Source organism: Eucalyptus grandis, chromosome 2, assembly GCF_016545825.1.
Source record: "Eucalyptus grandis isolate ANBG69807.140 chromosome 2, ASM1654582v1, whole genome shotgun sequence".
NCBI classification, from domain to species: Eukaryota; Viridiplantae; Streptophyta; class Magnoliopsida; order Myrtales; family Myrtaceae; genus Eucalyptus; species Eucalyptus grandis.
In genome coordinates this window covers 42545419-42559587 of record NC_052613.1, presented here as the reverse complement: position 1 = coordinate 42559587, position 14169 = coordinate 42545419, and the positions used below count along the sequence as shown (strand labels likewise).

The 14169-nt window shown below is 42.9% G+C and overlaps 2 protein-coding genes across 2 annotated transcripts; both read right to left on the bottom strand.

Moving 5' to 3' along the window:
* Window positions 1–5334: 5334 nt before the first annotated feature.
* Window positions 5335–7167, bottom strand: LOC120290727 (G-type lectin S-receptor-like serine/threonine-protein kinase RLK1). The gene is made up of 2 exons (XM_039307105.1): window positions 6422–7167; window positions 5335–6336 (listed from the first exon to the last, which is right to left on the bottom strand). Exons 1-2 carry the CDS (start codon window positions 7165–7167, stop codon window positions 5502–5504), a joined length of 1581 nt encoding a protein of 526 aa, XP_039163039.1. The 3' UTR covers window positions 5335–5501.
* A 1510-nt stretch (window positions 7168–8677) lies between these two features.
* LOC108957986 (G-type lectin S-receptor-like serine/threonine-protein kinase LECRK3) lies at window positions 8678–14169 on the bottom strand. The gene is given in 7 exon segments (XM_039307104.1): window positions 8678–9078; window positions 9081–9266; window positions 9269–9846; window positions 10786–12215; window positions 12533–12600; window positions 13398–13452; window positions 14006–14169. Coding segments are annotated over 4 exon segments (2523 nt in total). The 5' UTR covers window positions 12213–12215; window positions 12533–12600; window positions 13398–13452; window positions 14006–14169; the 3' UTR covers window positions 8678–8746.

Genomic DNA, 14169 nt, shown 5'->3' with positions numbered 1-14169 from the left:
CAAAACCCTTTCCCATACATGCCTCACGAACTACCCATGCCACAGAAGGGTTAATAGCATTCCTACAATGTGGGAATAACACAAACCCGAAGAAGGCTAGCAGGAAGATCCTATTCTTTTGAAAAGATGGGGCATTTTGGAAAAGCTCATTTAGGAATGAAAACGGGCAGGTCTTGCGATTAACTTTCAAAACTTTCCTCACATCATCCTCCTTAACTCTAAGGAAATCAGATAAGGTCGATGCATGTTCGGTCCCTGGTGGGCCATTAACTCCAACACCAAAGGCTTTCCCATGGCAACATTGTATTCTTCCAGGGTTGGAGTGAGCTCGTGGTCACCGAACATGAATGTGCAAGTCTCGGGACACCAGACATGCGCCAACGCTCGTACAACACCATAATGAGTTTCTATTTCTAAAAGGGGAAGTAATCGTCCGACGTAGGATCGAACCCAATCATGGCCGATCGGGTCTAGTCTATCCCACCATGTGCGAAGCTCGGCTTTCGGGGTAGCAATGATGTGAAGCTCGGGTATCCCCATCGTATACTACTCACAGTTACGATCAACCTAATTTGCCATAAACCGACCAAAAAAGAAAAGCGAATAAGTAAATTACGAATGAGAGAATTCGAAAATCTTACCCTACTCATTGAGTAGCAAAGCCAATGACATAGACATACGCATGGACGGTGGTTCAATTTCTACTCTAAACGGCTCAAAATGGAGCCATGGGATCACCGGATCTGAACCAAAGAAGGTCGCGACTAGGTCGGGTTACCCATCACTCCGGCTTCGTCAAAGAACCGACCCGTGTCGCGCAGTTGCAGACTGGGGTGGGTTCCTTCGACGAGAAGAAAGAAATTTCGGGGTTAAGGTGGGCGACTCGTACTACGCGGTTGTAGTCGGAGTGGTATCCATCTTAACACCATCCTAAGTGATCCTATGCGACCCAGGTCCGACGGTAGGTTGTGTGTACTATGGTGTAGTGCAATGTAAGAAATTCATGCATGACTATTTAAAAACAATCATCACTTCAAACATAAATAAACCATTCACTCTTACACCCCTTACAAAACAAAGGTTAGAAATCACCGCCCCTTATAACTCCCATAAGCATTCAATATTCAACATGCTATGGATGCATATGATATCCTCGCTGCCTAACAAAAATATATTCGAACAAGATTAATTTTGGCCGAAGTCCTCTAAGGTTTAAAACAAAGTTCCCAATGGAGTCGCCAAGCTGTCACGACCTACCCTCGGGGGGAGGGAACAGGTTTAGGGGTATTACCTAAATGACGAGCCTTCGGCCCATGATTAGGTGTGGGCTCTCCCAAGTCCATAGCCCGCGTGACATTGGGATATTTTCTATAACTTTTACAAAAAAAAAAAAAAAGGAGTCGCCACTAGCCTATTGGGGTCGGCTAGAGACCAAGTGAGGCATGGGAGTGTACCTCACTTCCTACGCTACTAGAGAATCTAGGGTCGGGGACTTGATTACACTAATTGGTTAATTAATGCCCTTCCGGTACCTAATCTTGCTCATTTTAACAAAATAATTATTTGCCAAGCAGTTTGAATTGATTTTACTCATCCACAAACATATTAAAGTGATCATACGAGTGTAATCTAAACATGTACTATTAAACATACCATATGACTACACACATAACATTAAACACATCCACCAATAATCATAGCTAACAATGTCCTAATCACCATGAGTCTACACACATACCATTGAACACAACAAGATATACAATCTAAACATGCGATGTAGTCAAAATAAATGCATAATTACACTTAAAACGACAACACCTAACATTTCCTAACCAAACTCTATCATTTTTGAATTTTCGAAATTTTTGAATTTTTGAAATTTTTTAATTTATTTTTTTTAATTTTTTAAAATTTAATTTTTTAATTCTCTCAAAAATTTAAATTTTCGATTTTTTAAAAGGGTTTTCGATTTTTTTTAATTTTAATTTAAAAAATTATTTTTTTTAAATGGGCGAACCGGTTGAGTCTCGGTCGACCCGACCCGGTTTGGCCTAGTCTCCGACCGCACCCGGAGTTCGGCCCACTAAAAACCACACGAATTTAAAAAAATAGGAAATGAAGGCAATTTTCAGCCCAAAGCCCATCTTGAATTTTTACTTCAGCCCACCCGAGGGCCCATTTTCTAATTTCTGTTTTTCGGCCCAACCTAATCAGCCCACGAACTAAAAAGGCCCAACACAAAACCCATCTCTCTTTTTTTAGTTTTTATCTTTTGTGTTTTCTTTTCTCTTTTTTTCAATTTTTTTTTTTTACCCCTTTCAATCCTCTTCTTCGACTCTTCTTCTCTCGCAGCCGCAGCGTGTCGAAGCTTCGCAGCTCCTCCGCCCGGTCCAACGCCGACAACGCTACGAGTACCGACCGCCCTAAGGAAATCACCGACCCATCATCTGGCGTCAGTGGTTCAGTCCGACCGACACCGAGCACCGCCGGCCACCGGCTGGCCGGCATTCCGAGAGTCTCCTATGATTCCGGTGAGACATGCGCTTTGTCTCACCCCAAACCGCGAGGAAACCTACTAAAAGCTAGAAGAACGACGGGGACGATGCGTGACAAGGGTATGATCCCAAGCAACGCAAAAAAATCAAAAAGCTAAGCTCCTGGCCGAGGGCTGGATGTGGCGGTTTCGTTGAGGCATTTTGTCAAACGTCTAATGGACATTAGCAAATTCAGAGGTTTACGGCTCGGCCGAGACTCGAACACGTTCTAGAAGTCTTCGATCATAATTTATAAGGAACATGAGAGCAAAATACAGAGGTGGCGAGGGTCGGAGCTTGCACGAACCGGTCGACCGCGAGCTCCGGCCAGTGTTTTCCAAAAATCGGGCAACGGGTTTTCGGGGGACCTACCTTATCCGGAGGAGAGCTGCGGCGAACGATGGCACACATACGGGATTTCGGCAATGACTGCATTGTTCCCTCTAGCTTCCCGCCTCCGGTTCGGATTCTCTCTCCGATTCTCCCCTGCTTCGTCTCTTTTCGCCCTTTCTTGTGTTGTTGGGCCCCGAAGATTACAGACGACGGTTGGCAACTCACCGGCGGATTGGACATCCAAAGCTTCTCGGCTCCCTATTCGGCCAATTTTCCTTCCTTTCCCTTGGTTTCCTTCGTGTTTCTCTCGGTATTTCACTTTTTTTTTGTTGCGAATCCTCTCTCGTGTCGATTCTGTTCTTCGGTTTTTATGCCCGGCCAGCAAGCGCGCATGGCTCCTGCAGCCGCCAGCTTGCCGGCCGGATTGCACCCCTCGACCTGCAGATCACGCCGCTCGCCTGCCACCGATCCTCTGACGCGCCTATTTTCGCTGCCCTCCTGTTGCTCTGTCTTCTGCAAGTCTTCGAGCGAAGACCAGTAGAAGAAAAGAAAAAAAAGGCTGGGCCGAGCATAGGAAAAAGAAAAAGGAAAAGGGCAAGTCGGGCCAAGGCCGGATTGGGCCCGACTCGACCGATTTCATTCGTTTTTTTTTTTAAATAACTTAATTAAATAATATTTTTTAAAAAAATCTTTGTGACTAATTCCCAACATTTAATACTATTTTAAATTAATTAATTTAGGTAATAATAATAATAATAATAATAATAATAATAATAATAATAATAATAATAATAATAATAATAATAATAATAATAATAATAATAATAATAATAATAGGTGTCAACAGCCCTCGACCACATATAGCAATAGTACAAGGCCCAAGAGGTGGCTCCCACGAAATTACGTTATAATGTAGCACTTAGTCCTTTACTATGCATGTCAGTAGTACAAGGCTCTAGAGGTGACTCCCATGTGACTCAAGTCGCCATGTATCACTTAGCCTTTGACTACAAGGCTCTAGAGGTGACCCACACGAAATTTCGTTGTCGTGTAGCACTTAGTCCTTTACTACCACACATTTGATTTCCTCAACACAACACATATCATGTTTCAATAGTTATCACATAACCACATAAATTGATTATACCAAAATAGCATACATAACCCTTCGAGAGTGATTTGTCGAATCATCTCACAATAACTCAAAATTACCGAGTACTATATCCATCAATATATAACAAATAGGTCATCATTTCCTCACAAGTATATATCGGTTAATCTTACCTTAGTACATGAGTTACACAAAACCAAAGATAACATTAGTACTACTCACCTGGGGATGCCCCAAAATCAAATAACGTGCGTGTTATTTGATCCTTCGATCTCACGATCCTACCAAATGAGCGAAAATCAACATTAATTTTGGTAGCACGCCACATCAACCACGAAACGGCTATATTATATCTAAATGTTAACAAAACGATTCCTATGCGCTAATAAATTGCATACCCAAAATAATTATTCAAGCCGTTTGTAACATGACACTTGAGTGTAAAACTTAGTTACACTATAACTTTCTCTATCGAACCCCGTTATTAACATACTTATAGTCAATAGAGAGCCCTTCCATCATACTACAATAATCTCAGCTTGACCGTCCCAAAATCAAACCGAAAAATTAACAAAATAAGGGCTCGAAACTGCTGGACGCACACTGTTCACTGTGCGCAGGAAACTTCAAAATTTTGTTTCGAGCAAACCGTAAGTTCAAATCACGATCCGTAAAATCCCACGGCTCCACAACACCCTAAACTATTATTTCTACAAAAATACGCGGCTCAATGACTCCAAAATTGGACTTCGCCGCTCTATTTTCCAAATATTTCGAATTGGAGCCCTAAACCCGTCAATTACTCCGATTGTACGAATAATGGGCCTAATCTCTTACCGGGTGCTGCGTTATAAAGTTGAGCCGGCTTGGCTAGGCATCCGTGATATGCATGTGCCAAAAAACCCTTTCTTCTTTTCCCCCTTCTTCTTCTTCTTCTTTTTCTCCTTTTTTTTTTTCGGTCGAGGGAGCTCTCTGCTGTCCTTTTTAACCGAGCCCTCCCCTCCCTTCCTTTTTACTTATGTTTCTTTTTCTTCTTTTGTGCCCCACCAGCCAAATATTACATAGAGAGGTTACGCGCTCGGGTCGGATGGTACACCAGCCGAAAGCAGAGATAGTACATGCCACAGGTCCTTGAGCTAAGGGCCATCAGCCCTGACTGTGACTCAAGAGCTCACCAGTCCATGACATTATGCACCATTGATCCATTGATAACATTATAAACTTCACAAAATACTCCTAAACAGATAACAACGTCTAGCGTGACGCAGAATTTCAATGTTCAACGCTGGAAGTCCCACATCCTAATCATTGTTAGGTTTAACAACTACAGATAATCCATTCAAGACAAATGAAATTGCAATACTCATTTGAAAAAGAACTTGCATCACTCTGCTGCACGTTTTAGAGTCAAAACACTGCACAGAAGACAAAATGCAACACTTCAAGCTGCAAAACAAGCGGTGGGGTATAGTATGCTCGTCACAGCACAAGCAGATTAAAGTTCAGAGCTTGGAGCTCAGCTCTCATTGAGTAATGACGGTGGTGCAACCATTAAAATCGAATGGACATGGAGGGACCGGCACTTCCACTGCTCCGTCCAGCATCTGAGTCACCTTCTTCATAGTTGGCCTCAACGATGGGTCCTCTTGTATGCACCAAAACGCAACCATCGCCAAATTCTTCAGCTTCTCCTTCTCACTCAAAGCTTCAATGTCGCCTTCCACGAGAGCATCCAATTTTCCATCCATAAAGTAATCGTAAGCCCAATCAGTCAAGAGCTCCCTCTCTCTTTCTCCACCCATTTCGCCCCCCAAACAACTCCTACAACATATTATCTCCAGAAGCAACACCCCATAGCTATAAACATCTACTTTCGCAGTGATTAGCAAGCTCCTGAACCATTCCGGAGCGACATACCCTCTTGTTCCTCTGATGTTTGTGAGAGTATAGCTCTGGTCCATCTTCAGGAGCTTGGCCAATCCGAAATCGGAGATCCTCACGTTGTAGTACTCATCGAGGAGGATGTTCTGTGGCTTGATGTTGCAGTGGATGATCTGCATAGCGCAATCTTCATGCAAGTAGAGCAGTCCTCTGGCAATTGCTGAAGCGATTTGGCATCTTTGGTTCCAGCTGGGTCTGGATTCACCTGTAAAGAGAAGGCTCGACAGCGTGCCGTTGTGCAGGAACTCGTAAACCAGTAACCTCTCTTGCCCTTCATCGCAGAAGCCGAGTAACCTGACCAGATTCTTGTGATGGGTCTGACCGATCACATTCACTTCGGTTCTGAATTCCTTCTCCTTGTCCTGAAATAAGTTAGTCAGCTTCTTCACAGCAACTGCTACATCACTAGGAATAAACCTTTATAAACAATCCCGAAGGCTCCCTCCCTAGCTCTTCCTTGAAGCCGTCCGTGGCTTTGAAGAGCTCCTGGTAAGTGAAACACCGCAAATTCGTCTCCACTAGAGTTTCTCTAGGGTTTATTTTCTCAGGCTTCTTGCGGTAGATGACGCAAAAACCCAGAGTGCTCGCACCAATGAAGAAGATATTGACAAAAACAGAAGTTTCCAAGAGCAATGATCCTGCCAAAATCCAAGTCCTGGGATTTTTCTCTTTCGCCTTCCGCTCTGGGATTGGGAATTTGGAATTGGAATCGTTCGTGGGAGGTAGAGGGAGGTCACTTTTCGGGACTTTGATCATGGCCTTCCCATTAAAGGTGGGGTCGACTCTCCCATTGGAGAGAGGGAGCTTCTTCTTCCAGCAATTCACGCCGTCTCGGTGAATAGCCACCGCACACATGCAGTCGTGCAAGCACGAGTTCCTGCATTCATCCTCAGAGAAAGGCGCCAAAAGCGCATAACTGGCAGTGGCCGGAGGAAAACCTGTATTCTTCAGCTCCACGAAAGCGTAGATGTCCTCGGCCGAACCATGGTTCCGCTTATCCTCATCTTCCAAACAAGAGCTCAAAGTGAAGTTCAGTGCGCAATTACCGGGCTCATCACTGGGATCGACCAAGGTGTATCGGTTAGGGCATCCACAGTTCGGCCTGTTATTTTCTCCGAGAGTGCAAATGCTATTTGTACCCACAAACTCCGATGCCCTTTCTAGAAACAATGGCTGAGCATATGTTGTCGGGTTGGGTCCAGAGGATGCTCCAGCTTCCGTCAGTATTTGAGCTCCTGGGGTGCACATACTATGCCAAAACCCGAGGTTGGGACACCTGGAGTGCCATAACTTCAAGACGGGGAGGACACTTAAGCCGCCATAACTTTAAAATTGTACACTTAAATGCCAATATCGGAGTAAAATGAGACACGTAAGTGCTACTCCGGCGAAAATCCGGCCAAATGGCTGACGTGGCAATTTTCCGGCGAGTTTGGTTCAAAACGACGTCGTTTTTGCATGCGATGTGACGGAGAAAACGCAAAAACGACGCTGTTTCTTGTATACGTGTAAATAATAATATATAAATTAATTAAATTAGATTTAAAATATTCAAAAATTTAAAAAATTAAGAAAATTTTAAAATTTTAAAATTTTTAAAAATTAAGAAAAATTAAAAATTAAAAATTAAAAAAAAAAAAAAAACTAAATTAGGGTTCAAAGTACCACAGTAATTGCAGCTTGAATTTCCAATAACTCGGTGGATCATGGAGAAGGCCGTCTCCACTGCGTGTCCTCAATCACATCTTCCACTCATGTATTATTCCACTCCTTAATATACTGCAAAAATTTCTGAAAAACAACGATCCATCTTGCCAGTAGAGCATCATTCCTTCAGCTTCAATAACCGTGCGTAAAATAAAGATGTTTCACTTAGTATCAATGTCTTTCATATTTGTCGCCAGTCGACAGGCTGAAACTAACTTCACTTGATGTCCAAGGGAAGCCTCATCTTGCTTGAATTTTTTCATTTAAATGGAGGTTTCACGAGTCGAATGTTTAATAGTTTGCCAAAGTGACCGAGCCTAGATCTTTTTCATGGACCGTCCCGTAATTCTATCTCATTTGAACTTGGGTGTAGGATGAAGTCTAAAACCCAATCTTCTTGGTAGAGTGCATCATCGCATTATGCATAGGGAAAGTAAAATTTTGTACAGTTGTTCCAAACTCCGCATGTTTTGATGTCTGGGTTCCTCTATCTTGTGCAAGCTGTGGTCCAGGTGAATGCTGATCATACAGGTACAGAATCTATGCAGACCAGTGTGAGCTGGGAAATTCTCACTGTATCAACGCATTAAGCATCCCGTTCTTTTAAACCATGCAAGTTGTTTTGCACTGGGACTATAATACAGTGCTTGAGTCCCCTGCCTCTTGTCATGACAAAGTGGGAACTGGGAATCATATTTCACTCAGGACTGCTTTAATTATATCACTCATCCTCTGTTTCAAACAGACTTAGTTTCAAGTCATTGTGAACAGATTTGTTGAGTATTGGGTAATTGAGGATGCAAACGATCTTGTGCGGCAGTGTTTACTCATTTGGTCTATAAATTGAATTGCATAGTAATGCAAGTTGTACAGTTAAAAATTTTACACGACTGATTCCTCTAAGTTGCATCCTTCAGTACTACATTCATTATCAAAATAATCCTTATTTTTATTTTCTAGGATTACATATAAATTACTGTAGTAACTTACATTGGCAACCGGAGGTTCTCCTCCTTTGTAAGTTACCCAGCAAGATGCTAAAATGTACGTAGCGAAGATAACATGTTCACGACCAGCGTGAGAAAATTGTGATTCATGGAGCATACCACTTAAGCCCTGTTCAATTTGGGTGAAGGAAAGAGGAGGTGCTGCTGTTCAAGGGGAATGGACATGGAGGGACAGGCACTTCCACTGCTCCTTCCAGCATCTGTGTCACCTTCTTCATCGTTGGCCTCAAGGAAGGGTCCTCTTGAATACACCATAAGGTGATCATGACCAAATTCTTCAGCTTCACCCTGTTACTCAGACCCTCCGTGTCACCTTCAACCAGAGCATCCAGCATTCCATGCATGAAGCAATCATAAGCCCAATCAGTCAAGAGCCCTCCCTCACTTTCTCTGCTCACCTCAGTCTTGAAACAGCTCCTGCAGCATATTATCTCCAGAAGCAACACCCGTAGCTATAGACATCCACTTTCACACTGGTGGGCAAGTTCCTGAACCATTCAGGAGCGATGTACCCTCTTGTTCCTCTTATATTCGTTTGAGTATGGCTCTGGCTCATCTTCAGGAGCTTGGCAAGTCCAAAATCAGAGATTCTCGCGTTGTAGTAGTCATCGAGAAGTATGTTCTGTGGTTTATATCGCAGTGGATGATTTGTGTAGTGCACTCTTCATGCAAGTATAGTAATCCCCTGGCAATTCCTGAAGCAATTTGGCATCTCTGGATCCAACTGGGTTTGGATTCACCTGAAAAGAGAAGACTTGATAGTGTGCCATTGCTCAAAAACTCATAGACGAGCAACCTTTCTTGGCCTTCATCACAGAAACCAAGTAATCTAACCAGATTCTTGTGAGAGGTCTGGCCTATCACATCGACTTCTGTTCTGAACTCCCTCTCCTTGTTTTGCATCCCACTAGCTAGCTTCTTCACGGCAATTGGTGCATCGTTGGACATCACCCCTTTATAAACAATCCCGAAAGATCCCCGGCCTACCTCTTCCTTGAACCCATCCGTGGCTCGGAAAAGCTCTTGGTAAGTGAAATAACGCAAATTTGATTTCACGAAGTTCTCTTTGGTGGATATATTCTTGAGCTTGTTGAGGTAGACAAAGAAAAACCCCCAAGTGAGAGCACCGATGAGTAGAAAATTGACGGACACAGAAGTTGCGAATAGCACTGATCCAACGAAAATCAAAATTCTACGATTGTGGTCTTTTATCCTTCCCTTTGGGATTGGATATTGTTAAATTATGTCTTAAGTTTGAATCTGTTTATATGATACCCGATAAACGCAAAACATTTTCACGCTGAAACGAGGAAGAACGTCCGCGAAATATTTAATTAAAATTAAGGAGCGTGCGATAGAAGCCGAAAAAAGTCCAATCCTTGGCGTTGGAAATAAAGTCTTCAATCCATGGGATTCTTCTCATTTGTCAGCATGAAATCTGAAGGGGTGATCGTCCAATTCTTCTACATCATTAAATGCATGCACATGGCCATGTGCATGCATGCTTGTAGAAGAATAAAGTTGGTCAGCACTTGTAGGCGCCGAATTCCCTCTTTCACGGTTTCTCTTTGTGGACTTCTTTCGTCTTGTTGCGCATAAAGAAGGAGAGAAGGCAAAAGGTCTTCTACGTGTGTCAGTACATGCTGCTCAGCTCACACGCTAACATTAAATGCATGGAGACGCATGCTTTGAATCGGCAACGCTCTGACAATTGGGGAATACAAGTTTGTTTCTTTTATTTCCTTCACTTCCACCGATAAAAGGAGAAAGACGTCTGGAGCTCGTAGGCTACGCAAGAAAGAGCCAGAGAGAAAAGAGCTCGAGAGAGTGTGAGAGACGAGAGCTTAGAGAGGTTTTGTGTTGAGTCGAATCCATTGAGTTGTTTTGTTAAACACCATGGGTATCGGGTATAAAGTAGAGCTGGGAAACACTTGAATGCATATGTGTGATTGTAATCCTATAATTTTCCGAGTTATAGTGGATTGATTTGCTGGCTCTTCTAGACGTAGGTTCCGACATTCAGATCGAATCACGTAAATTTCTGGTATCCTTTTTCTTTTATTGTTCCTCGTTTTATTTCGATCGATTTCTATAGCTCCCAACATAATTACAAAATATACGATCCGCTTCCGCTGCGACGCCGATTCATTACAACAGATATTGGAAATCGTTTGTAAGAGTTGAGTCACGCTTCGGGACTTTGATTAGGAACTTTCCTTGCAAGTTAGGATCAACTCTTCCGTTGGACAGGGGAAGCTTCTTTTTCCAGCAACTGTTGCCATCTCTGAAACCGGCAGCCGCACACATGCAGTCATGCAGGCATGAGTTTCTGCATTCGTCTTCAGAGAAAGGCTTCAGCAGGGCATAATCAGACGTCGGCCAACCCGTGTGCTCTAGCTCTACGAAAGTGTAAAGATCCTCTATGGAACCTTGCTTCAGCTTCTTTTCATCTTCCTCACAACTCAGTGTGAAGTTAGGTGTGCAACTGCCATACTCATCGTTGGGGTCAAGCAAAGTGTATTTTTCGGGGCAGCCACAGTTCGGCCTGTTATTGTTACCCAGGGAACAAATACTGTTGTAGCCACAAACACCAGAGCCGCGTGGAGCAAGAACGGCAGTGCATATATTTTCAGGTTCAGACCACAGAGAGGTCCAGGTTCCATTAGAAATAGAATTCTTGGGGTGTACGTATTGAGTCAAAACCCCATCAAAGTTCAGCGTAATTCTATGGTAAAAATCTGATGCTGAAGGTACTTTCACCTGCGAGAGGTAAACTTTATCGCCATTCTCTCTCAGAACAAATGGAGAAGCTGAATCGTCGAACACGACTTCTTTCCCCGGGCTCGACGTGTTCGAATCTCGGGCAGTTCCAGTGCTGTAATAAGGTTCGTTTGCATAACTGGAAGGCAGGTTTATGGTGTTGAGTACGAGGTCTCCGCTGTCCAGCATCCAAAGCTGGAATTTTCCTCTGGAAAAGCTTCCTTCTGATTGACGAGAGGAAAGGTACTTATTTTTTCCCAGCGTTTGTGAAGGAAGCAATGTGTCGTCGGGATCTTCAAAGCTTTCCCATAGATTCTCCAAATTTGAACCGAGAATAATAAAATTGCCTGTGTCGTTGAAGGTAGCATGCGAGATAGTACCGACGATGTTCTCTGATATCCACAATCTTTGCCCTCGTGGATCAGTGAGAACCAGGCCAATTTCGGAAGTGAACTCTAGCTTCGAATTTTCAGGTGCAGGATGATCTCCATTTGCGAACCAGACGATTGTTCTCGAAGGTATCTTGTTATACCAAATGGAGAGCAAGAAGACCTCACCGTGGTTGTCGGGGTTGGCAGGTAGCGTACGAAAGCCGAATGCAAAGTCCCCGGAAGGTGAAAGCCATGAAGAGTCGTCCTTTTTCGCGGTCAGAGAAGATCCGATGGTTATATCACCGTCCGCTTGCGCTGGGGAAGGAATTAGCAGGTGAAAGAGCAAGAAACAGAGCACTGAAACAGGGGACATTTTTCGATGGATGGAGCAACAAGGGACTCGTAAGCTGTGAACGAAAATGTTTCGCTCAAGAGTGGAATTGCCCATGGCCTGCGAGGAGAAATGCAGGTTGTGGTTGAGTTTAAAGGAGTGGAGCCTTTCATGATCGTCTTAAGTCAAAACAAAAGGTGTCACACCCCGATTCACAAGAAGAAGGGCATGACACGACCGTCCTTTTTACAAAGGATGCAGCCTCAACGTAACCAAATTTCAACCTGATATCAACATATATACATCCAAATATATATATTTGACAAAAAGGGGCAATTGGTTACAATACCAGAGTATATCTATAATCCACAAACATCAAAACATAAACCTTCTACAAAGACTAACTTATAAACTTATGATCTATGCATAAGCCATACCCAAAATTTCCACCAAAAAAGTCCTCCCCGAACGAACGCTCACGCCTATTCGTGACTCACTGAAGAACCTGAAAAATAAGTAGATGAGAGGAGTGAGCTACCACGGCTCAGTGAGTAACCCATTTCTTCTAAGCGGATCGAGAAATCACTATGCACATTTTAAAACACAAACATAACTCACTTTATCATAATACCAAATCATAATTCAAATATTGAAAGCACCAACGGTCGAGTCCATTAGTCAATCTCGTAAACATGCATCAATGGTCTATTCCATTGATTAATCTCATCAACTCATATTGATGGTCCACTCCACCGATCAAACTCAAATCATACGTCAATGGTTCACTCCATTGACCAATTCATGCTCAAATGTCTAGCCATGATCACGCGTAACGCCCGTGACAAGACGACCAAGATTCCCCCCTTGGCAAGGTCTCCACATATTATTAGCCGGTAGCTCGGCCCACAAGGATATCCTAGAATAGTATGCGCATATCCACACCCCTCAGGGTCCATAGAGACATTGAGCACAATAACAACTCAAAAGAGAATCATATCACAATATCCAGTAATCCAACATTAGAAAGAGAATCATATTACAACTCGAAATTTGATATATAAATATCAAAGCATTCTCCAAAACATTTCAAGATTCTTTCACAAAGAATTTCACAAATCCTTTTTCAAACAACTATTCAAATCGAAGTTGGAATATAACTCCCTTCGAATAACAAAATGTTAGTAATAATTCGATCCTGTTTAATGCAACAAAATATGCTTTTTATCAACTCATGGAATATATAATCCACCACGTTTCTCAAAACATGAGTTTAAAATACAAAGAAGAAATAGTGTCACTCACCTGGAAAAGCCAAAAATCAAATACGACGCTCACACGAACCGACGCATTCGGATTCCTAACAATTAACGGGAAAATATCAAAAAGCTGAGTAAAAATAATATTCTTATAACGACTTGTCTATACTAGGCCTATTAGTCGATAAACAACACCTACGTGCCCCAAAAGTTCACAATTTAGCATAAACCCATCATTTTCAGCCAGGCACGGCCCATGCGCCAACTTCGTCACGCCATAACTTCCTCCACAAAATTCCGTTTCAAGCCCTCTTATAGTTGTTAGAAAGCTCTCTTAACGTACAACAACAACCCCAACTCAGCCACCCCAAAACAGTACCGGAAATAACAAAAAAAAAAAAAGACTCGAAGCCACTGTTCGCTACAGTATCAGATTGCGCCTCCAACTTCAAAATTCCATTCCGAACAACGCAAGCTCAAATCACGATCCGGAAGATGCTATAGCTTCACAACATCCCAAAGTACCATTTCTAAAAAATTACAGCTTAACGACTCAAAAATAGCTTCGCCATACAAATACCTAAAAAATCTGAATTTCGAGCCCTAATTGCGGCAATTGCTTCAAGCAAGTGATTAAAGGCTTCAATTTCTTACCGGCCTTGCAAAACACACTTGAGTCGGCTTGATGAGGCGTCCGGGTCACGAGCGCGCCAAATTTTTCTCTTTTGCCCTTTTTCCTTTCTCTTCTTTCTCTCTTCTCCCTGTTTCGCGTCTTCCCCTGTTTCTGCTCGCTGCTCCTCTTTCTCTCCCTCTTTCTC

Bases quoted from the DNA above. Each gene is read 5' to 3' on its own strand.
- LOC120290727 (XM_039307105.1), bottom strand. From the start codon at position 7,167: ATGTGCACCCCAGGAGCTCAAATACTGACGGAAGCTGGAGCATCCTCT. The intron at 6,337-6,421 runs GTGTTTCACTTA...TTGTTTATAAAG, and splicing joins CTAGTGGAGACGAATTTGCG to GTTTATTCCTAGTGATGTAG.